Genomic DNA, 24,372 nt, shown 5'->3' with positions numbered 1-24,372 from the left:
ATATATATATATATATATATATATATATATATATATATATATATATAAAAGCTTAGTGCTTGGCATATAGCAGGTGCTAAATTAATTCCTTTCCTCACTTTTCTCCACAATGATAAAAAAAATTCACATTAATCTCTTTTCTGGTCTCCAACAGTATTTGGTTCTAACAAAAAATTAGTAATTTTTTATGGTCATATTTTTCTTGAATTACTTTATGTTCTATGCCATCTTTACATTTACTGAAGATCAGAACCAAATCTCCCTTTTATTTTTATTTCCCACAGTTTATAGGCAAGGGTTGAACACATAATGGTCAATGAATGTGGAGAGGGTGAGCTTTACAAAGGAGAATCAACATAACGTAGTTTAAAAATCACAGTGTATTTAATATTTTTACCCCAATTTAGAATTCATGTGGCCTGGAAAAGTCTTATGCTTCTGTTTCCTCATTTAAAAATGGACTCAAACATCCCTACTCTGCTTTCCTGAGTGTATTGTTATAACCAGAGGATTGAGTGAATATGAAGGACCATGAAATAGTGCACTTTGATTTGGTTGCCCATTTAGTTGCAATTTATCACATTTGGAGAGCTCACAATGGAAAGGGCAGTTCTTCTTTTGCCAACCTTCCTGATTACAAATATTTGGCTTTTTTCTCTGCTCCAAAAGGAACAAATTACAGGCTTCCATGATATTCAGTGTAACTGATCTTTATGCGTTGTAGGGATTACAACTAGCTTACATCTTCAATGAATAATTAGGGATTTCAAGTCTCTGGAGAACAATGGATCACCATAGTCCTCCATTAAGACTGTGGCTTTGGAGTCACATGGCCATGTTCAGGTGCTGTTCAGACATCCTGAGAGTATTAAGAGGTTCTCAAAGACCTCTGACCAACATAAAAAACTGTGTCAAAACACAATTGTGTCAAAGCACGATTGCAAATAATTATTTGATAACAGGGTGGTTATTTAAGGCTGAAGCTTATAATGGTCGATTCCTCATTGTAACCTCTGCTTAACCTGCCTGGAATGAAAGTAAAGTCTGCCTCATGTTCAACCCCTGCTCCACACAGCTGTCAGAATTATCTTCTTAAAGAACAAATCTGAGTCACATGGCTCCCTGTTGCATTCCAAATAAAACCCAAATTCCATGACTCCGAAATCAGTGCCTTTAACAATGAGGCCTCTGCTGCTCTCCTTTAAATGTATTCAACAAATAGTGACTTATTCTCTACTCTGTGTCGTCACTATGCCATCAGGGCTACATGTTCCTCACTGTTCCCGAGACGTGCTCTAAACTCTCTGCCTCGTCTTTGCCTCACCTGCTGTCTCTGTCTGAAATGCAGCTTCTCCTCCTAACACCTGGCAAAATTCTACCAGTCCAGGTCCAGTTCAAATACCAAATTCTTCTGCCAGCTGTATGTAGAGTTCTCTAGTGATAACACTGTAATAGCAGATTACTAGCCCACCCTGCTGTCTGTCTCCTTAATTTGTGCTCTCTTAGGGGTGAAAGGCCATGTATTTTAACTTGGATCCTGCACAGCACTTTGCTTGTACAATTGAATCTAAATTAAATCTTGAGAATAGCCTCACTAATTTGCCACCTTCAGTTAACTCATATCATTGCCAAAAAAGGGATTTGGGTGAATTGGATCAAATGTTTACAGACTAATTGATTGTTTGGACCCTTTGAACAGTGGCTTCAATAATGGATTCACTCCAAAAATCAGTCAAATTTCTGGGTTTGTAAAACATGGCCTAAGTCAAGAGGCAAGGGAAATAGAAGCATTTTCATTATAGATTTCAAAGCAATAGCTATTATTCTTTTAACCTGATGTGATTATATGTTTATTTATTCACTCTCTTGCAGTCCAAAAGCACTCTTTTATTTAAAACATAAATATACCTTGTCTATAGGTGTTGTAAAAGTTAAACATAAAATTTTTCCTAGAGCTTCATCTGTAAACCAATGGCTGTGTATAAAAGATATCACTATAACAAGTTGAAAGGTGGAGAACTTCATTAAGCTATATTTTGGCACTACAAGATGGAAAGTATCAACACAATTGGTATCTTTTTGGGTTTTTTTTTCAGAGATTTGGTTGATTCATTTGACTCTATGCAGTGTTAATATACTTGAAATATATACCCCCCTTTCTCCTCTGATTCACCCCCATTCAATCACACACTGGTGGGTTAGGGCCAGGTCAGTTAACCTAAAGAGTACTTCAGTCAAAGGCACACTCTATTCCTGCTTAAGTCCCGAATCCTGCTGGGCTTTCTTACTCTGTTGGACCAGCCTATATCCCTAAGGTCTCGTCAATGGCTCTCCTTTGAAACTCAAAGCAAACCATAGATCACCCCACTAGGCTCTCTTCTGAGCCCTGGCCTGCCCTCTTATTCCCAGAGTCTTCAATTGGCCTCTCAAACAGAAAGTATCCACATGACCAGAGGCCTTCCCAAATCTCACTTCCTTATAACACTTTCATCCCTTCTTCTAAAACATGTTATTTCTCAGACATATTATATTTCACAAGGTGAAAGGCAGGATGGGAATAGAATGTTTTTCTTTTTTTTCTCTGACTTTTTCAAGTCACAGAATGGGATTCTCTCCCATGTATGTCCTTGAAGCCCACAAGGACCCAATCAGTGTTTGAGGTAATTGGGGTAGAGGGAATAGACAATTTCTTCTAACTTTGCAGTTCTGAAGCTTCCAAATATTTTAAGTACAAACATATTTCTATTAATTTTTTAAAATAAGCTAAAGTGATATATTCTACATAACCTTAAGCTAAATATTTTTCTCACTTCTCAATATATTAATTTGCTTTATTTTTCTATTCTGGAGTTTATTACCACTGTCTACAAACTGAGCTCAATTTATTATGGCTTGTAGCAATATAGGTTTGCATGGAGTAACGAGTCAATTTTGTAATTCTCAAGGGCAGGAACAGCATATGTGTAAAGAGAGATACAGCAGGTATTATTGACTGCCAACCTTATGAAAAGGATTAAAGGTATTTATTTATACAAATGAATGGACCTGAAACTAAAGTGGTAACATATAAGAGACAAAAACAAGAATTCATATAATTTATCAGACCATTAATTTCTCTACTGATATTTTAAAATAAAGAGGAAGCCTGCTTCTATGAAGAAAAAACAAAATTTAGACATATTTTTTCTTTATATTTCTGATCAATCAAAATGAATGTTTACAGGTAATCCTAAGAAGAAATATTTTTGATGGTATATTTTTTTGTTTTCAAATGTAATATTTTTGTGTCATATTTTTCTGGTTTTGTTTTATGACATTCATAGCATAAAAGTTGTTCAAAATTTGAAGCTATGATCGACCCAAGGTAAATAAAAAAGAAAAGTCGCAAATTCGAGGAAAATGAGTTTAACACGATCTAAATATTTTGTACATGACATAACCATTGACAAAATTGATTTATTTAATGAGATGTGAATAATGCAGTTGGGTAATTTTTTCTTATTTATACAGTCTCTCATTAACTGCAAAGTAAATCAGGATGAAAGGAATAATTTAGAAGAAAATGTTTACTTTAAGTTACATTGGCAAATGCAACAAAGAAAATTCATTCTTACTATTCTGCTAATACAAATTTATCAAATTCTAGAGTAAGAAGGGGTCTTAGAAATTATCTGGTCCAACTCCCTCACTTTAGTGCTCTATGTGATTAATGCCAAGGCAAATCAAGTGACTGGCTTTTTGTTACACAGCTGATTAAAGACTGAGCTGGGTCTTGACCCAGAAAATTCCTTACTTTGGGTCTAGGACTTTTCCCACTGTATCACATTACCTTTAAAATAAAATTCAATCCAAGCCAAGTTTTATATGTTTGGGCTCATTACAGCTGTGGTCTACCAGTGCTTCCCATAATGTTTACAGAAGAATAAACTGATGTTAATACGTATGTGGCAGCATTTTAAATTGTATTTTAGGCATAGTTTGTATTTGGATCCACCTCTTTAACCAATATAGAAGAGATATTTCAGCCAAAATCTCTCTCTGCCACCCGAGTTCCATTGCCCTTGTCTCTCTCCATCATTATGTTACTCTTTTATGTTTCAAAAAAGCCTGTGGGGGAAAAGATCATTTTTCTACTTCTCTGTTAAGACACTATGATCATACTGTAGAATTTGGTTCAAAAGATTTCTTACTCCATTTAGTTGATTGTCACATAGATATATAAAAGATAATACAAGGAAAGATTTGGCAGATGAGAAATGAGCATGTCTGTGAATGTTTGTCTAAGGCTAATCTGCATTTCTGACTTTGGGTTGCATGTTTAAGCTCTATAGCCTGTGACAGATTAAAGAATCTCCAAGAATTACTATTTCTTCAGGAGTAGGACAGGCAGGCTTATTTCATTTATTTATTGTATCATAATTGCTAAGAATGCTTTAAATAACACTTTTATGTTTATGTAGCCACATAACTTTTGAGAAGTAAGGTGTAAATATTGACAATACTAATCAAATAGAAAAAAATGGCAAAGAAACCAGATCTGCATAATCAAGTATTCCCAATTTCTTACTGGGAGAGTTTTAAATAAGTATTATTTTTAGTTTGACATAACATAAAATAATGAAATAAAATAATTGTTTGAATCAATTTGAATTTTGTCCTAATTTTTCCTTAACATTTCACAGAGAAGAAGGTTTTTACATTTGAGTCTAAATTTCTAAAAGTATTATTACTCAAAGAATAAAATTTTATTAACTTACGGCCCTGATGCTTTCAAAATGTCCACCTTCTTTCTCGAAATCGATAGGCTGTCCTTTCAGTGTCCAGTAGAAAGTGACATCCAAACTAGCATCGTGAATTGCTTTGCAGTTAAGGACAACGCTTTCTCCCACTGTTAACTCTGTTCTTTTAGGAGTAAGTTCTATTCTTGTAGGTTCTATAGAAATAAAAATATGTTAATTAGCATAACGTATAGTTTTCACCTTCATTCTGCATTTTAAATAATAGAGAAAAATTAAACAAGGAATCTATGTAATATAGTTGCTCCAGATACATATCTTTTAATAAACTATTATTAATTGAAATATTACCATTTGGTAATATTACCAAATATTACCATATTAATTGAAATATTAGCATTTGTAGGGAACAGATGATTTAAAAGTCCCTATTCCTGTTAAGAAGTCAGCTTGGATGAAAAAGAGGAAAGACTACATAACTAGAAAGAGCAATTGGTGCTCTGGAAGGAGGAACATTAGAAAAAAGAAGCTGTAGCCTCCCTGTCTACCTTCAAGGATCATCAAGTATAAATAAAATAATTTTTACAATAAAAAATACTTCACATCTAAGGAGGAATAATTCAAGTGAGTTCACTTTAAAGGTTATACAGAGCACCTCCCTTCAAATTACTATCTTAAAGGAGATAAAAACTATACTACTACTACTACTATAACAGCTTGTATTCACTTTATAGTTTACAAAACCTTGTAAGTAGAGGAGTAGAAGAGGCACCTCTGGCTGATTATAAAATATCCCCTTTGATAGACAGTGGATGCTTTAATTGAGATCTAAAAAAAAAGGCAAAATATTGAATAGAAATGTTTTTTGAGAAAAAATGTTTACATTAACTATTTAATGATTCAGTTAAATTTTTAAAAAATAGATACATTTTTACTGGGTTTAGAGCAACTTTAAACCAATAAAGGCTAATACCAGCTGTACATCTAAGGGTTAGTTAAGCTAATGATCAAACAACTGCAATATGATATTTTTTTTAATAAAGTAGGGAGGTGATGGAGACAGGATATTGATACTTTCTTTTTTCCTAATTAGGTTCCTGATTGTAGATACCTCAAGAAGCCTGACACAGATGAAAAATTATCCTAATTTTCCTATTTCAGCTCTACTGTTTGCAATAGCATAGTCTGATGAAAGACCATGGTTAACCACTGATAAGATCCTTTAATATGCAGCCTCCTTCAAAGCAGTCTCAGAAAGAGCGATACCAGGAAAGGAATGCCACAGTAAATATTAACATTCTGGAAGTCAAATATTCTGTGTGGCATTCTAAATTCTGTCTTCATCAGAGAAGACAGATCATCACAGCATACTGCAGTTTAAACTGTGAGAATTGGAATGTTTTGAGTAACTAAATATTCCACTTAACTCGTGATTAACAGAGAACATTTTTGTTATTATTAAATTTAAAAAGTCTGTGGATCCAGCATTGCCTCACTATGAAAAACGTTGTTTAGCACACACAAGGAATGAGACCTGGACTGGAAGACTGACTTGGATTCCAGTAATGTATGCTATAAGTGAAGACATTTTTAAAATTATGTTCCTTCCTTCCCTGGATGTTTGCCTCTTTTCTAAAATATCAGAGTGCTGGCTATTTTAATTACATTTCTCTTTCTAAAGAAAGGGGAAAATGAACATTACTATATTTTTTGTGGCCAAAGTATGATTCATTATATACTACATGCACAAATGGAAAAAATTAGTGATATACTTCATCGTGAAAACTATTCCTTTACCAAATGAAGAGAATGTCTAAGATAGGAGATTTTCTTAGTACTAAACAATGACAGGTAGTCTCAAAAGAATGTTCTAGACTTGGAATCTAGTTCACTTTAGAACTAGAAAACTAACTAACTGTTAGAAAACTAACAGAAACATTTAAGCATACTAAAAAGTTACAGTGTATAAAAATTCCATTGATGCAGAAATCAAAGAGTAGCTCTGATGTCAGTTCATCTGATGTATATTTCAACACCACATGTTCATGTCCTCCTTTTGCTACTCTTTTTTTTTGCCCCAAATCCCCAGTTGAAGTGGTAACAAAGGAATATTACTGATTGATGCTAAAATTAATCTTGATTCAGGAAAATATTTTTATACTGTTGGTATACTTTTAAATTTTGAGACATAGACTAAAACTTCAGAAACTTTCTTTACCCTCCCACATAGTGTGTTCAGAGCATAATATTTAAATTTCTACCAACAAGGTGTTCCTTTCTTCATAGTCCCCTAAATAATGGAAAGGGACAATTTGACTGTGTTAGTTCTTTGTGTACAATATATTTCTTGAACAGGAACATGCACACACATATATGCAAATACACATACATGCACGTTATATTTATTCACTTTCTGATAAGGCCATGAAACTATGCTTATAAAACATTTAGCCACATTTTCTTACCTTTCACAGAAACGGAAGCTATGATTTCAGCAGAACCAAAGACATTTTCCCCTTGGCAAACGTACTCTCCCTCATCTGATTTAGAAGCATTTAAGATCCGTAGACTCCCGTCTGGAAGAATAGCTATTCTGAAAATTATTAAAAAGGTTTTTTTTTTCCTGTTTTACTGCAAATCAAGTAAGTGGTAAGAAACTCTCATGAAATCTGAAACCACTTCCAAGTAATAATAAATAAGGTAAAGGATCACTGTGAAAATATGCAGTGATAGTAGAAATGTTTTGCCCTTCAAGAAATTATGCAATAAACCCACATAACACCTTCTTATATTTAAAAAGGTTAGGGAGTTACGGGTTATTTTTCTTTTGACAACTTTATGACAGTTCCTTTTAAAACTTGTGGAAAAAAAGGTGACCCTGAATTTGATTATTAAAACTTATACTATCACCAGTGTTATTTTAATATTAAGCTTGAGGTATTTCACCTCAAACCAAGAATGACCTCAAAAATCAAATATAAAAAGAAACATCATAAAAACATAGAGGAGGACAAGTACAAACATAAAATTAATTGTATACAGCCTCGAGATGATTTATGGTGGTTTCTCTGCAGTGCAACCCGTGTAGCAAGGGCGTGACAGACCTGATACCTGAAACCTGGGCTGCTCGTACTGCGCTTTTCAAACATAAAAGCATGACATCTGAGTTTGCATTTGGGCTCTTTCAAGACCTTTATCAAAACTGGATCTTGAGTCTTATATGAAGGTGAGAAATTAAATCATTATTAAAAATTTTTAGAAGTTCTGTGAAAATGAGGTTGACATTCAGGATTACCATATTCTCCTGTGTATTCATCATTCCAGAAATATAAGGATATCAAACTTAATTAGAATTTTTGTCCTTTCTCCTTCTTATGCTCCTGAAGTATAACCTATTATTTCACCAGTGCATCGACCTACTGAAGCAACCCGAGACATAACAGAAATGGCTGTTGTGATTTTATTTGATATGCCACTAGAATTTAGACTGACTTAGGAAAGAGGAAGTAACAGTATGTGCTACTTTAGGTAGAAAACTAAAGGTCTCACTGAACTTAAAATCCTAAAATTGGATCCTCCTAGTTCTGAAAAGAATAGTTTATTGCAGGGCAACATGATAACATTAAACTATTTAAGATACAAGAATAATGGCTAAATCAGTTTATCAACATCCTTTATGTTATTTTAAAATATGTATTCAGTTTTGCCAATCAGTCCAGAACTCATGGTTATGGGCAGCATTGAACTTTTAACAATTGGATTAGATTCTAGGCTGCTGAATATTGCTTATTAATTTATACTTACATATTATTATCCATAAAGAGACCAGTTTACTGTTCTCAATATGGATTTTCAATATGGATCAAATTTGATTTACAATGTATGAGAAGGGAGCCAAATTTAGAAGGGAGCCAAATTTAGAATCAAGCCAAACTAGGAATAGAGGATTTGACTGTAATTTATGTCTAGCAGGGATATTAATGAGACATTTGGAAAACACAGTGGTCTCTGAAGTTATATAATCCATTTAAGATGGTCAATGAAAAATTCTGTTTGTTATTTAGATAGCACTATTTCTATAAAAATGGAATATATGTACTCATTCCATTTCAATCACAAAGATACACATGCTACAAAAAGATTTATTTGAAAGCAAAGATTATACTTTTTATAAACAAATAAGCTTTCTCTTGTGAGAATGACACACTTTATTGAAATATAGTTAAATTACTACAGTTTGTGCAGATTATTAATATTGTGAAAATGTCTACATTTTACTGACTGGTGTAAATTCTAATCTAGCAGGTGAGAAGTTTGGTTTAAAATGTCACCCCCTTTAAAGAAATAAATGTATCTTAGAAAAATGTCACCCCCTTTAAAGAAATAAATGTATCTTAGATATTGGTAGTATTTTAGCTCTTAATTTAAGATAAGTCCTTTCTCACTGACAGGAGGCAATATATTACAAAGATAGTTTATGAACACTCCTGTACTTTAGGCCACTGATCCACTTGGAGGATGAAGAATTTTGAATACCATGGTGTTTTTTACCTGTCAAGTGACAATGTCATTTAACCAAAAGCCTGTCTACTGATTCAAGTTTCAAATCCTTATCAGATAAGCTCTTTTTTTAATTTAGAAAAGAAAAAAATAGAATAGACAATGAATGCAATTTATATTATAACATCTGGCTATTGCAAACAAATACTGAGATAATTGAATACTGAATTAATATTTCTTTGCAATTTCCAGCTTCTTTGTCTTCTGCCCTATGTTATTACCATGTGACTCCTACATTTGGAATCTTCAGATTTGTAGACTAATTCTTCTGAGACATCCTTGAACTTGGAATGGGGTAATAAGGGAGTGGTAAGGTGACGGTCCGTTGTGGACAGGGAGAAATTTTAGAAATGCAAACCAGCATTCTAGCACTTAGTATCAAGGCACATTTACTCTCTTCTGGTCTCTAAATTTCTCCACAAGTTTCTGCCTCGACCTGGAGGTGTCTTGGTTCTCATCTTGCACTTAGTTACTGGATCTTTGCCTTGGTAACTTGCCCAATATCACAATCTACCTAGTATACCATTGTGCTTACCCTATCTTGCAAGGATTCATTGCTAACTTCCTGATGCCTATCTTGATCTCCAAATTTCAAGATCATTTTCTGGACTCTCCATTTCCATGTTTGGCTTACCTGTCAGATAGTACAACCTATTTTAGACCCTTCCAAGTGCTTGTCTGGGAGTACCACCTATGCACCTGCTGCCGTATTATTTAGAGATCATGCTTTGACTTCCAGATTAGATTTTTTCTAGTACCCTATCATAATGGATATTATATCACGGAATCATTAATCACTAATTGAGACTGTGTGCTTTAAAGTCAGAGAGGGTTGTGTTCAAATCGCTGCCATTGACGAGTACTTGTATGATCTTAAAATTACTCAGTCTCTTTCCTTATATGTAAAACTATCATAATTATATCTAACTAGTTCTTTAACAGTATTAACTTGATAATATATGTAAATTATTCTATTTTTGTGGTGTGTGTAGACATTAATTGAAAATTTACTCAAAATTTTAAATAAAATTTGTGACAAATTTTTAAAAAGAATAAGTAGAGAGTGCCAGGGAAAGTTCTTACTATGAAAGCCTCAACTATTTAGGGTGATGAATCTTTTCTGAGTGAAGTATTGCAGTGAGAACTGAAGGATGAAAGAGAACTAACTAGGCAAAGTGTGGGAAAGCAGAGGGAATGACATTTGTAAGGCCCCCAGATGGGAAAGACCACAAGACCTTGAAGAATGAAATGGCCAATTATGATGGCATATAAAAAGCAGGAGCAGAGAGTGGCTCAAGGTAAGACTGGAGAGGTAGAAAGGGAGTAAGATTATGCAGGACCTCTCATACTGTGAAAAATATCTGTCTTTATTTTAGGTCAATGAGAGCTGCCAATTTTTTTTTAACAGCTTTACTGATGTATAATAGGCATATAATAAGCTCGCATGTTTAAAGCGTATAACTTTGAAAAGTTCTCACGTATAGATATACAGTCATGAAACCATTAATTAGCATCGTCGAGATCATCAACATATATGTCCCCCTCAAATCTTCCCTGTGTTCCTCTGTATTCTCTCCCCCCAGCCCCTTCTCCTACCACCCTTATCACTGGACTACTACTGATCTGCTTTCTATCACTAGAGTAAGTTTTCATTTTTACAAAATTTTATATAAATAGACTCTTAACACTATGTACTCCTTTTGTTTAGTTAATTTCACTCAGCATAATTAAGTTGACATTAAATTGAGTGTCATCCTTGTTACAATGATCAAGAATCAATTCCTCTTCATTGCTGAGCAGTATTCTACTGTGTGTAGATGGCACAACTTGCATATCCCTCACCTTTTGGTGGATGCTTGTGTTATTTTCAGCTTGTGGCTGCTATGCTGCTATGAAGATTTGTATATATGTATTTTATGAATATTTGCTTTATTTCTTTTGGATAAATACTTAGAACTGTAATGACTAGATCATCTGGTTAGTTTTATGTTTAACTTTTTAAGAAGCTGCCATACTGTTTCCACATGGTTGTGCCACTTTACATTTCTAGCATCCCAGTGTGAGAGTTCTTGCAACACTTGATATGGTCAGTCTTTTTAATTTTAGTGATTACGATAAGCAGGTACTCTAGAATCTTGTTGTTATAAGTTCCATTTCCCTAATGACTGCTGATGTTGAGCATCTTTATATTTGCTTATTTTCCATCTGTATATCTTCTTGGGTGAAGAGAGTGTGAGAATATTTTACCATTTTTATGGAGTTGTTATTGAGGTTTGACAGTTCTTTTTATATTCTATATAGAATTCCTTTTGCAGATATCAGACTGGCAAATATTTTTTGCCAGTTTCTGGCATGTCTTAGCATTTTTCCAACAGCAGAAGTTCTTGGTTGATGAAGTCCAATCTATTTCATGCTTTGTGCTTTTGTTGTTGTACTAAGCAATAGGTTAGGTTTGTTACCTAACCTAAGGTCACAAAGTTTTTCTATGTTTTCTTTTTGATGTTCTATAGTTTTAATTTTTATGTTTATGTCTATGATTCATTTTGAGTTACATTTTGTTCATGCTATGAGGTAGGAATCTAACTATTTATTTATTTAGTATATGGTTATCCAGTTGTTCTGTGCCACCATTTGGAAAAGACTATCTTCTCTCCATTGTCAAAAATTAATTGGCATTCATGTCCTGGCTATTGTAAATAGTGCTGCAATGAACATTAGGGTGCATGTATCTTTTTGAATTATGGTTTTCTCTGGGTATATGCCCAGTAGTGGGATTGCTGGGTCATATGGTAGTTCTATTTTTAGTTTTTTAAGGAACCTCCATACTGTTTTCCATAGTGGCTGTATCAATTTACATTCCCACTAACAGTGTTAAGACAGTTCCCTTTTCTCCACACCCTGTCCAGCATTTATTGTTTGTAGAGTTTTCAATGATGGCCATTCTGACCAGTGTGAGGTGATACCTTATTGTAGTTTTGATTTGCATTTCTCTAATAATTAGTGATGTTGAGCATCTAAACGTCCATCAACAGAGGAATTGATAAAGAAGATGTGGTACATATATACAATATTTATTCAGCAATAAAAAGGAATGAAATTGGGTCATTTGTAGACATAGATGGACCTAGAGACTGTCATACAGAGTGAAGTAAGTCAGAAAGAGAAAAACAAATACCGTATATTAACACATATATGTGCAATCTAGAAAAATGGTATAGACGATTTTGTTTGCAAAGCAGAAACAGAGACACAGACATAAAGAACAAACCTATGGATACCAAGGGGGAATGGGAGTGAGATGAACTTGGAGACTGGGATTGACATATATACACTACTATGCATAAAATAGATAACAAATGAGAACCTATTGTATAGTACAGGGAACTCTACTGGATGCTCTGTTGTGACCTAAATGGGAAGGAAATCCAAAAAAGAGGGGATATATGTATATGTATGGATGATTCACTTTGCTGTACAGCAGAAACTGACAAAACAGTGTGAAGCAACTATACTCCAATAAAAAAAAAAATCCATTAGCTGTACATTACAGAGAAAAACCATGCATTAGGTAAACCTCTTTCCATTATGAGTTATGGTGTTGTTGACCATGAGTTCAATGTTAATAAATCACCATTATATATTATATCAGATGTCTTTAAACAGACATGCATAAGACAAGGCTATGTACTGACCAGTTGTCCACAAGGTGATCAGAGGCTTGCAGGAACGTAACCCTGTTTTTCCCCCATGAACAATGGTTCAGTATTTGCTAATTCAGTGTTTGTGATGAATTTATAGAACATAGATACACAGAAAAATGAGAATTGACTGTATTTACTGCATGAAGTGATGGAGCGGTCTGGGGGTTGCTTAAAAATAATTCACGGAGGCACAGGGAATTAGGTTGGGGCATAGAGGAAACACATTGATGAGTCGAAAATTGGTGAAGCTGCAAATAGCTGCTCATTAAACTGTTTTCTCTATTTTTGTAAATGTTTGGCATTTCCTTAATAAAAAGTTGCTTGCAAAATCCCTGCCCAAAAGATACATCAATTAACATTATATGTGTAGGTCAACAACTACTTAACTGTCTCTGCTATCTCATTGATCTGTCTTGATTACTGTATCAATATGATTTGTCTTGAAGTCATGTAAGTTAATTCTTTCTACTTTGCTCTTCTTTTTCAGAGCTGTTTTGGCTATATTCTTTGCATTTCCATATGAATTTTTCAATTAGCTTGCCAATTTTGAAAAAGCCTACTGAGATTTTGATTGGAATTTCAGTGCTTTAGCTCAATTTTCACAAAAAAATTAATACATTAACGATATGGCTTTACAGTACATGAACATGACATATCTCCATTTATTTAGGTCATTTAAAATTTCTCCAAGAAATATTTTGTAGTTATCAGTCTACAGGTCTTAGATATCTTTTGTCAGGTTTATCCTTTTTTTGATGCTATAGTAAAGTACTTTTAAAAAATTAATTAATTAATGCATTTATTTATACGAAATATTTTGAGGTAATTATAGAAAAACATGTAGTTTTAAGAAGTAATACACAGAGGAATAGAGGACATGGTTAAAAATCTTGGGGCTCACATCTTGGGGCCCAACCTCGGCATATTGACTCAAGTCTGGGAGTGGATTTCAGGAATCTGCATTTCAGCAAGCTCTTCAGCACACCAGAGACCTTCAAGATGGCAGAAGAATAAGACATGGAGATCATCTTCCTCCCCACAAATACATCAAAAATACATCTACATGTGGAACACCTCCTACAGAATACCTACTGAATGCTGGCAGAAGACCTCAGACTTCCGAAAAATCAAGAAACTACCCATGTACCTGGCCGTGTGGCTGACAGGGTCTTGATGCTCTAACAAAGTGTCAGACCTGAGTCTCTGAGGTGAGAGAGCCGAGTTCAGGATATTGGTCCACAAGACACCTCCCAGCCCCACGTAATATCAGATGGTGAAAGTTCTCCCAGAGATCCCCGTATCAATTCTAAGGCCCAGCTCCACTCAGCGACCAGCAAGCTCCAGTGCTGGACACCTTATGCCAAAGAACTAGCAAGACAGGAACACAAACCCACCCTTAGCAGAGAGGCTGCCTAAAATCATAAGAAGTTCACAGACACCACAAAACACACCACCAGACGTGGTCCTGCCCACCAGAAGGAGAAGATACAGCCTCATCCACCAGAACACAGGCTCCAGCCCCCTTCAACAGGAAGCCTACACAACCCACTGAACCAACTTTAGCCACTGCAGGAAGACACCAAAAACAATGGGAACTGCAAACCTGCAGCCTGCAAAAAGGAGACCCCAAACACAGTAAGTTAAACAAAATGAGAAGACAGAGAAATAAACAGCAGGTGAAGGAGGAAGATAAAAACCCTCCAGAACAAACAAATGAAGAGGAAATAGGCAATCTACCTAAAAAATAATTCAGAGTAATGATAGTAAAGATGATCCAAAATCTTGGAAATAGAACGGAAAAAATACAAGAAACATTTAACAAGGAACTAGAAGAACTAAAGAGCAAATAAATAATGAAAAACAACACAATAAATGAAATTAAAAATGCTCTAGAAGGAATCAATAGAAGAATAACTGAGGCAGAAGAATGGATAAGTGACCTGGAAGATAAAATAGTGGAAATAACTACTGCAGAGTAGAATAAAGAAAAAAGAATGAAAAATATTGAGGACAGTCTCAGAGACTTCTGGGACAACATTAAAAGCACCAACACTCAAATTATAGGGATCCCAGAAGAAGAAGAGATAAAGAAAGGGACTGAGAAAATATCTGAAGAGATTATAGTTGAAAATTTCCATAATATGGGAAAGGAAATAATCAGTCAAGTCTAGGAAGCACAGAGAGTCCCATACAGGATAAATCCAAGGAGAAACATGCAAGACACATATTAATCAAACTATCAAAAATTAAATACAAAGAAAAAATATTAAAAACAGCAAGGGAAAAGCAACAAATAACATTCAAGGGAATCCCCATAGGTTTAATAGCTGATCTTTCAACAGAAACTCTGCAAGCCAGAAGGGAGTGACAGGACATATTTAAAGTGATGAAAGGGAAAAACCTACAACCCAGATTACTCTACCCAGCAAGGATCTCATTCAAATTCAATGAAGAAATTAAAACTTTAACAGACAAGCAAAAGCTAAGAGAATTCAGCACCACCAAACCAGCTCTATAACAAATGCTAAAGGAACTTATCTAAGTGGGAAACACAAGAGGAGAAAAAGACTGAGAAAAACAAACCCAAAACAATTAAGAAAATGGTCATAGGAACATACATATCGATAACTACCTTAAATGTAAATGGATTAAATGCTCCAACCAAAAGACATAGATTGCCTGAATGGATACAAAAACAAGACCTGTATATATGCTGTCTACAAGAGACCCACTTCAGACCTAGGGACACATAAAGACTGAAAGCGAAGAGATGGAAAAAGATATTCCATACAAATGGAAATCAAAAGAAAGCTGGAGTTGCAATTCTCATATCAGACAGAATAGACTTTAAAACAGACTATTACAAGAGACAAAGAAGGACACTACATAATGATCAAGGGATCAATGCAAGAAGATACAACAATTGTAAATATTTATGCACCCAAAATAGGAGCACCTCAATTCATAAGGCAAATGCTAACAGCCATTAAAGGGGAAATCGACAGTAACACAATCATAGTAGGGGACGTTAACATCCCACTTTCACCAATGGACAGATCTTCCAAAATGAAAATAAATAAGGAAACACAGCTTAAATGATACATTAAACAACATGGACATAATTGATATTTATAGGACATTCCATCCAAGAACAACAGAATACACTTTCTTCTCAAAATAAAGAAAAGGAAGAGAGCAACCAAATCAGTAAACAAATCTACCAAAGATAATAAGCTGTAAATACTAAACTAAGATTAACATAAAACCATAAATAAATTAGATGCAGAAAGCAAACCCCATGTCTACCCTTTCTCCCAAAGTCCACCTCCTCAATTTGGGATGTTTCATTGTCTATTCATGTATTCCACAAATTCAGGGCACGTCAAGTTGATTGTGGAGATTTAATCCACTGCTCCTGAGGCTGCTGGGAGAAATTTCCCTTTCTCTTCTTTGTTCACACAGCTCCTGGGGTTCAGCTTTGGATTAGGCCCCGCCTCTGTGTGTAGGTCGCCTGAGGGCGTCTTTTGTGAAGTCTGAGGTTTCTGCCAGCGTTCAATAGGTGCTCTGTAGGAGTTGTTCCACATGTAGATGTAGTTTTGATGTATTTGTGGGGAGGAAGGTGATCTCCACGTCTTACTCCTCCGCCATCTTGAAGGCGTCCCTCCTGTCATCTTCTTAATAGGAAAAACAATTATATGTGTAATTATAATTAAATGAGATTGTGCTAATGGAGATGCACGTTTCCGGAGAAAGTGATATCTAAGATGATACCTACAAGAAGTAGGAATTAGGCCATTGAATGGCTGGAAGCAGGAGATAGAGTGAAGCATCTCAGTTAGATTTGTCAACTTCTTGTTGAATAACTTCTGTAGTCCAGACACTACAGAAGGTATCTGGTATACAATGAAGAAAAAATTCCAGTTCCTACCCTCAGGAATTACAACTAAAGAGGAATCATCAGACAAGCAAGCAAGAAATTAACATTCAGCATATTAAATTCTGGAAAGGAATAAGCACAGGTAACTCTTTGGATTACATAGAGCGACAGCTCACCAGCCTGGGGGATGTGAGTGTGGTTAGAGGAGAAATCTCAGGGGAGGTGACAACTCATTTGAGGGCTGAACATTAGGTAAGTCTTATTCTTATCCAGGCTTTGTGGGAGGGATAGGTAAAATTATTTATTGATAAGCCTGTTTTCTAATTGCTTTTCTGAACTCTAGTCTTTCACTCCTTGCATTCAAATTGTACATTTCCTCTGGATTTAACTTCCTAAATTAGAGCTCACTCTTTTGCCTGAAATTTTCATGGCTCTCAGTCTAGCCTGCAAAATAACATACTTCTCCTTTGTAGAACAGTTAAAAGTCTCCACCAAATGGTCATAACTTTTATCATCCCTGATCTCCTGTGCTCTGCAGGTCTCCAAACCCTTTGTAATGCATTTTCTCTGTGTGTTTTATTTCATTTGTAAATTACCTACGCATCTCACACACATACACACATAGAGTGCTATACTAATAATGCTAAGTACACTGTAAACATATAATAATTAGATATTATAAGTAAAACAAACATGTTATTCCATTTTCTCCTTTCCCCCCTCCCATCCCCTAATGAATATCTTGCACAATTGAACTGTTCATACCTGTATTTGGAGACCATTTCTCTAGTCATAAGTCCATGTACCTTTCAGTGTTTAGATTCCTACCTATTTATCACAGCTCAAATGTGCTATCTGCCTGAACTCCTCCTTAATGCTCTTTAGTTAGGATTATTACTGCCTTCGTTTTCTACTTCCTCAGAAGCAAAATAGCACTGTCACATTTCTTTCTTCGTACATGATAGCTTGTGTGTCTTATCCACTAAGAACTACAGTTTCAGCATTTTCAAGTGGCTACATTAAGACTTGAGAACAGAAAAAAATGATTGGTTCAAATAATTAAAAACTACTTCAGTGTTGAAAATAATACAATGGAATGTTGTAACAATTAGTCAACCCAAATTTATCTCTTCCATTGATGTATAAGAAAGAGTTACCACCATAAAAATATAATAAAATTTTACTATTATATTGGTACTTTCAATGACAGAGTTATAAGAAATATTTCAAAATATTCTATAACAAAAGTACATTTTATATGAGATATAGGTACATTTATAATTTTTGATAAAATCTGAGATGAAACCTTTAAAAAATAAGAGAGCTTAGGACCTATAAATGTCTTAATATGGTTCTGCTAATGCTAAGCATTTACTAATCACTTTATATGTGTCAGGCATCATACTAAACTTCTACACCTTATTTCACATAAGGCTTCTAACTATGTGAGTTGAGTATTGCTAGCCTCATTTACTAATGAGAAAACTATGGTTCCTCATAATTTATTGCTTTATTCAAGGCTATTCAGCAAGTGACAGTGACTTGATTTCAGCCAGGGTCTTTGATTTGTTATTTGTTTGCCTGCCAGTATCTACCTGACTCACTTGTAACCTCCTGCACTTGTTGTCTTCGTAAACTCCACAATAGCTGGTACTTTATAAATGGGGATGGAAATAAACTGGATATACCTTAAGTGATTTATCTTATAGATGAAGAAATTGATGTCCAGAGCACTTCAAATCACTTTTAAAAAATAAAATGGCATATAGTTTGTTTGATAATATTTATTATGCTCCTACTGTCTGCCAAGCCCTGTAAAAAAAAAAACCTCTTTTAATACATTTTAATACTTACAAAGACCCCAGGTGTAATTTTACACTCATTTGATAAAGGAAAAGGAAGAAAATGAGGCACAGAGGACAGAAATAACTATCAAGATTTTAGAGCATGCCTGCTGGATTCCAAAATTCATACTGCAATTTCAGCTACTATACGTTGACCCAAAGTAAGCATCAGAAGAAAGCTTTGCATTAAATCACAAGCTTAGTGGCAGCTCTGACCTGTGATAGAAGCTGACAGAAGTGGAAACTCAAGGGTAACAACAGGAGACACATGTTTCCTATAGACGATGAAATAGAGAAATTCACACTCCTTAACTTGATCAGTAAGATTTTACAAAGCTAAGGGCAATATGCACTCAAGGAGGGCTGTGCCGTCACCTTCTCTTCCCTTTAGATGCAGTTTAGCTGGAAGGAAGAAGGGAGATAACCCAGAAAGACATGTATGATGGCCTTTAGAAAGCAAGAGGGAAAGTTTAAGTGCAGAAGTTACTTTAATTAATGGATCTCATCCCTGGCTCTGAGCATCACTGCAAGGAACTTGAAGAAATTGCAGGGCCTTTTGTGCTGAGCCACCGAATCATTTCAGAACCTCTATGCTCTGCAGAAAGGGTGAGACAGAACAGAGGCAGCTTCTTTGTCAGAGCTAGATATTGGAAGGTATTTGCCATTAACAAAACAAAATGAAATAAAATAAAAACCACAAACACATACTTTTATTGTCCTCTTTCTGAGGATATAGCTACAAGGATTTGTCACAGACACAGCAAAAAACATAGACTGAACTACACTCATTTTTTTTTCCTCAGATTGGCTTCTTACACCAATGTTTCTTATTTTACATAAATTTGTATGAAAAATTCTGAGTGTGCATGTATCTATTTTTGTGGAGACACTATGTAACTTTCCTCAGATTCTCAAGGGAATCTGTGATGAAAACAAGATTAAGAACCATCATAAAATCTTTTATTTTGTAGATGACATAACTGTACTCAAAGATGGGAAACCTAGAGTATTACCTTTTTAAAGTTCAGGGTAAAATTCAGACTATTAACTCAGAAGTCATCATTTGCTTGTCTTTTTTCCATCATAACAAATTGGTCAAGCCAGATCTATTGCACATTTTAAATATCTCTTACATCTAACCCCTTAATTTTGGCTTACTGGAGAGCCTAAACACAGTGGGTAACAAACATGAAGTGGTTTGACCTTTTCTAATTATTGCCTTTAAACATGTTCTGTCTAATCCCTTTTTCTACTTCCTTTGAACGTCCAGAAGGTCCCTCAGCTTTCAGATAACTTTTAGTTGTCACAAAGGGCACAGTTATCTCTGATGTTCTGCTCTTCCCCTCCACTTGCTCAGCCCTTAGCAAGTGACTCGAACCCAGGAAGCTGCAACTACAAGGAGAATGGAGAATGGTCTCTCTTTACACCTTTTCTCTTTCTTCTCCCCAATTCTCTTTCTCCTCTGTGTGTCATAGTAGGGAGGAGAGAACTGGTAAGGGAGCAGTGTCTCTTCCTTCCCTGACTTCTTTTTGGTCCTTACTGGGATGCAGCTGCCACTCTGGGTGAAGTGCTATCCACTGACCCATTGCTGATGGAGGCCTCCAAAGACTGGTAATTGTGAACATGTCAGTTATTCTGTGGGCCCTTCTTCCTGAGTGTTCCCTGATGTAGCCTCCTTTTCAGGCACTGCCTCTTCCCCTCTCTGTCAGCTCTCACTTCTGTCAATTTGCTCATGGAGCCTAGAACACTCATGCTTGCCTCCCTTCTCTAAATTCCATCCAACCCATGGGAACCCCACATACTCTTGCTCTTCTAAATGGTAGGAGTGTAGGTCTCCTTCCTGCCACCCCCCCTTGCTGCTGTGTCGTCTCTCTCCAGTTATCTTCTCCCCCTATTCAAACAGGGCCAGAAGACGATTGGCAATTCTGTTATCTAAGCAAATGTTCCATAAGGAATAAGATACCAGTTTTATAATGTCTGTGACTGTCCTTGGAATTTTCTCCCTTACTTGAATTTCAAGTTGGGAGGGGTAAGGAAAAAATCTCACAATCCATATTAAGCCAGAGTCTACAAAGAATGTCTCCCCATCTCTCTAATATTGTCTTATACACACAGAAGTGAGGAGGGAAGAAGGACGTGGAGGTGGAAGATAACGCTATGCTGAGATGACATTTAGACAAGCAGAACTGGTGTAGCTACCTGTGTCCCGAATGAGCTACCTGGTTCCCAAATTTTTAGGTGTCTCTGCAGGATATTGGGTGCTTAGTGCAGCTTTGTTCTCACTTTTGAGTTTCAGGTTTAACATATAATTACCACTTTCTCTTACTACCACAATGTTATTTGAAGCTCTCATCAACATTCATCTTTATTTTTTAATTTTTTTTACATCTTTATTGGGGTATAATTGCTTTACAATGGTGTGTTAGTTTCTGCTTTATAACAAAGTGAATCAGTTATACATATACATATGTTCCCATATCTCTTCCCTCTTGCGTCTCCCTCCCTCCCACCCCTCCAGCCGGTCACAAAGCACAGAGCCGATATCCCTGTGCCATGCGGCTGCTTCCCACTAGCTATCTACCTTACGTTTGTTAGTGTATATATGTCCATGCCTCTCTCTCGCCCTGTCACACCTCACCCTTCCTCCTCCCAATATCCTCAAGTCCGTTGCTTTCAGTACCAGGCCACTCCCTATTTCAACACGTTGGCCACCGTGTGGTGTATGATGCTCTTACCACTGACTTAATGCCTATCCAAGTCTCCATGCGGCATTCAGGATAAAATCCAAAACTCTTCAGTATGATGTATGATTCTTTCATAATCTTAATCTATCTCTGCCTTTCCAATCACATCTCAAACTCCTAACTGCTTCCTCACATCTACACCCATCATTCTTCTACACCATCATCTCTTCATAATGAACCACTTGTCATCCTGTGAAGAGTCTATGTCTTTCCATGACCTCAAGTCTTGGCAAGTAGTTTTCCTCTATCTAGCTTTTCCTGCTTCCCAGCTTCAGATCTCTCTGGTAGATTCCTTATCATTCTCAAACTACTTGTTGTTGTTGCTCAAATCACATCTGGGTGATGTTCTGTGATCCTCAGTTATTATCTCCTTACCCATACATCATTATTCTTCTGTACTCTTATACTTTGAATACATTCCTCAGTATCCCAGATCTCAGAATACTGTTATAAATATGTTTTCTAGACTGAAAACTATTTGAGGAAGGAAATGAGCATCATAATGACACAGTAAGTAGTCAACAAATTAGTGCTCAAATCCCTTATCTTAGTATCTGATTAATTACCACATTTAGTATAAATTAATTTATCAGACCCTGTTTTTTCCATAAGGGTCCACACTGAGAGCTCTGGCTATCTAACTATGGTAAGGAGGCAAAGAATAAAATTGTAGAAGGAGACAATAGAAGATATTTTGAGTTAACTTCATTTGATAGGGTTGAAATTCCTATATTTTTTTTCACTGTTAAAATATGTTTTCATACAAATTGTGAATTTTTTTGTTCTAGTTCTGTGAAAAATGCCATTGGTAGTTTGATAGGGATTGCATTGAATCTGTAGATTGCTTTGGGTAGTATAGTCGTTTTCACAATGTTGATTCTTCCAATCCAAGAACGTGGTATACTAAGTGAGAGAGTGGCATGGACATATATACACTACCAAATGTAAAATAGATAGCTAGTGGGAAGAAGTTGCATAGCACAGGGAGATCCACTTGGTGCTTTGTGACCTCCTAGAGGGGTGGGATAGGGAGGGTGGGAGGGAGACACAAGAGGGAAGAAATATGAGGATATATGTATATGTATAGCTGATTCACTTTGCTATAAAGCAGAAACTAACACACCATTGTAAAGCAATTATACTCCAATAAAGATGTTAAAAAATATTTTTTCATTATTTTCACAGGTTTAGGTACATTTCATAGTACTATGGTATGTCTGTTAGCATGAATATGCCAGTTTTTCCTTATCGACAATGCAAAACTACTCAAATCTTAATGGATATTCTTTCTTTGAACCATACTTTGAAAAATGTTATTTATTAGCTAGATATAAACCTGTGTATTTATAATATGTTCTTCTATTCTATATTAAATTTATTTGTTCCTTATAGGCTGGTAAAAACCTGTTTCAACTAAGTGCATTTTTTTCATTTTCCCCTGGAAGCATTTGGCTTAACACTAATGAGAAATTGATCTTACAAAGAAAGAGAAATTAAAACCAAACACAATAGAGCTAGGTAAATGTAGAGTGATGGCACTGGATTCTAAACTTTTCCACTGAGATGTTTCTAAAGCTGAAAGATGCTTTGGAATTGTATATAGCCTCAAACTGAGAACTCTTTTAGTAAAAAACATAGTTGAAATGGCATTGAATCATTTACCCTGTAGCTTTTCATAGTGTTCTGAATACTCTGTCATTTCATGTTAACTTGGACATGAAACTTGTCAATATATCTTAATGCAGACTAAAAAGGAAAAGGACAGGTATTTATAAAGACTTGAAATCTTTATTACTCCTGGAGTTTGTGTGAGTTTTTGCATTTTCTTTTTAGTCTGCTGCCTGTATAAATATCTAAATCTCTTAGGAAGCAGAAATAAATTATTGCTCTTTTGAAACCTCTAAGGTCACAGAGATAGCATCCAGGGCAAATTATGAATTTTTGATATCCCCACCTTGGGATGGTTTTTAGTCCATGTTAAATTATACTGACCTAATTAGAAAGCTTGACTGTGGCTAAGCTCTTTAATACTAAAAGAATGCACTTTATTATTTTTTTTATTAGTTCTCTCTTGGAGAGCAGCTTAAGTTACTTTCTGAACAAAATACATCAACATCAGCTAATTGATTTGTTTGTAATTTTTATTTTTTATCAGTTAATTGATTTTGATGTAAGGCAGTATAGGGTAAATTAAAGTATATTAGACAGTCAGTACAAAACCCCACTTCTGCTCTCACTTGTTATCTGACCTTTATTTTAATTTTATGCCTCATCTCTTTCATCTATAAAATGAAGAGTGTGGACTAAATTTCTAAGCTATTTTTCACTTATTGATCCATAACTTCAAATCTTTTTCTGTCTCAGGCTACATTCCATGATTTCTTTTCTATCTTATAGTAAGCTCCAAGCCCCAGAGTATATGTCTGCTGCTTTTTTTGCTTTTCTTTCTTTCTCTCTTTTTTTTTTTTTTTGAATCAAGATCTTTCACAGAACAAGACAGGTTCCCAGTTCCCTGACTTCCAATTTGCATAGACATGCAGGGCACTGTCCTCTTTTGGGGAAGACAGAGAAGAATATAAAACCTTGATCAGTGCCCTGAGATACTCACTGATCCCTTTTTCACTTATGTGAAACTACCTGGCTACTAACAAGACTCATTTGGGTGGTAGGGAATAACTATCAGTATTTGAGAAATTTTAAGACAGTATTAACTGAAACATAAGGAAATTAAATGTCAGTTAAAATTTCAGTTGAGTTTAGGGCTTAGTCAGTTTCATAAATAGAAAGGTTTGGAGAAATTAGAAGCTGTTGTCCAATCAGAAATCATATTAGTTCGACCATCTTAATTATTTTGATGTGAGTCCATTAACTGTATCATTTATATTTCAATTTCTTTTAATCAAAATTTAT

At 35.3% G+C, this 24,372-nt stretch overlaps 1 protein-coding gene across 1 annotated transcript in view; it reads right to left on the bottom strand.

Moving 5' to 3' along the window:
* CNTN5 (contactin 5) overlaps positions 1-24,372 on the bottom strand; it is a 514,136-nt gene that overhangs the window by 170,792 nt on the left and 318,972 nt on the right. The window contains exons 11-12 of the mRNA XM_027087760.1: positions 7,202-7,329; positions 4,758-4,933 (exon numbers count right to left, since the gene is read on the bottom strand). Of these exons, the coding sequence (XP_026943561.1) occupies positions 4,758-4,933; positions 7,202-7,329 (304 nt within the window). The remainder of the gene's footprint in view (positions 1-4,757; positions 4,934-7,201; positions 7,330-24,372) is intronic.

The sequence above is a fragment of the Aethalodelphis obliquidens genome, unplaced genomic scaffold (assembly GCF_003676395.1).
Source record: "Aethalodelphis obliquidens isolate GAN/ISIS:26980383/991018 unplaced genomic scaffold, ASM367639v1 scaffold60, whole genome shotgun sequence".
Lineage (NCBI taxonomy): Eukaryota > Metazoa > Chordata > Mammalia > Artiodactyla > Delphinidae > Aethalodelphis > Aethalodelphis obliquidens.
This window is presented reverse-complemented; position numbering and strand designations above follow the sequence as displayed.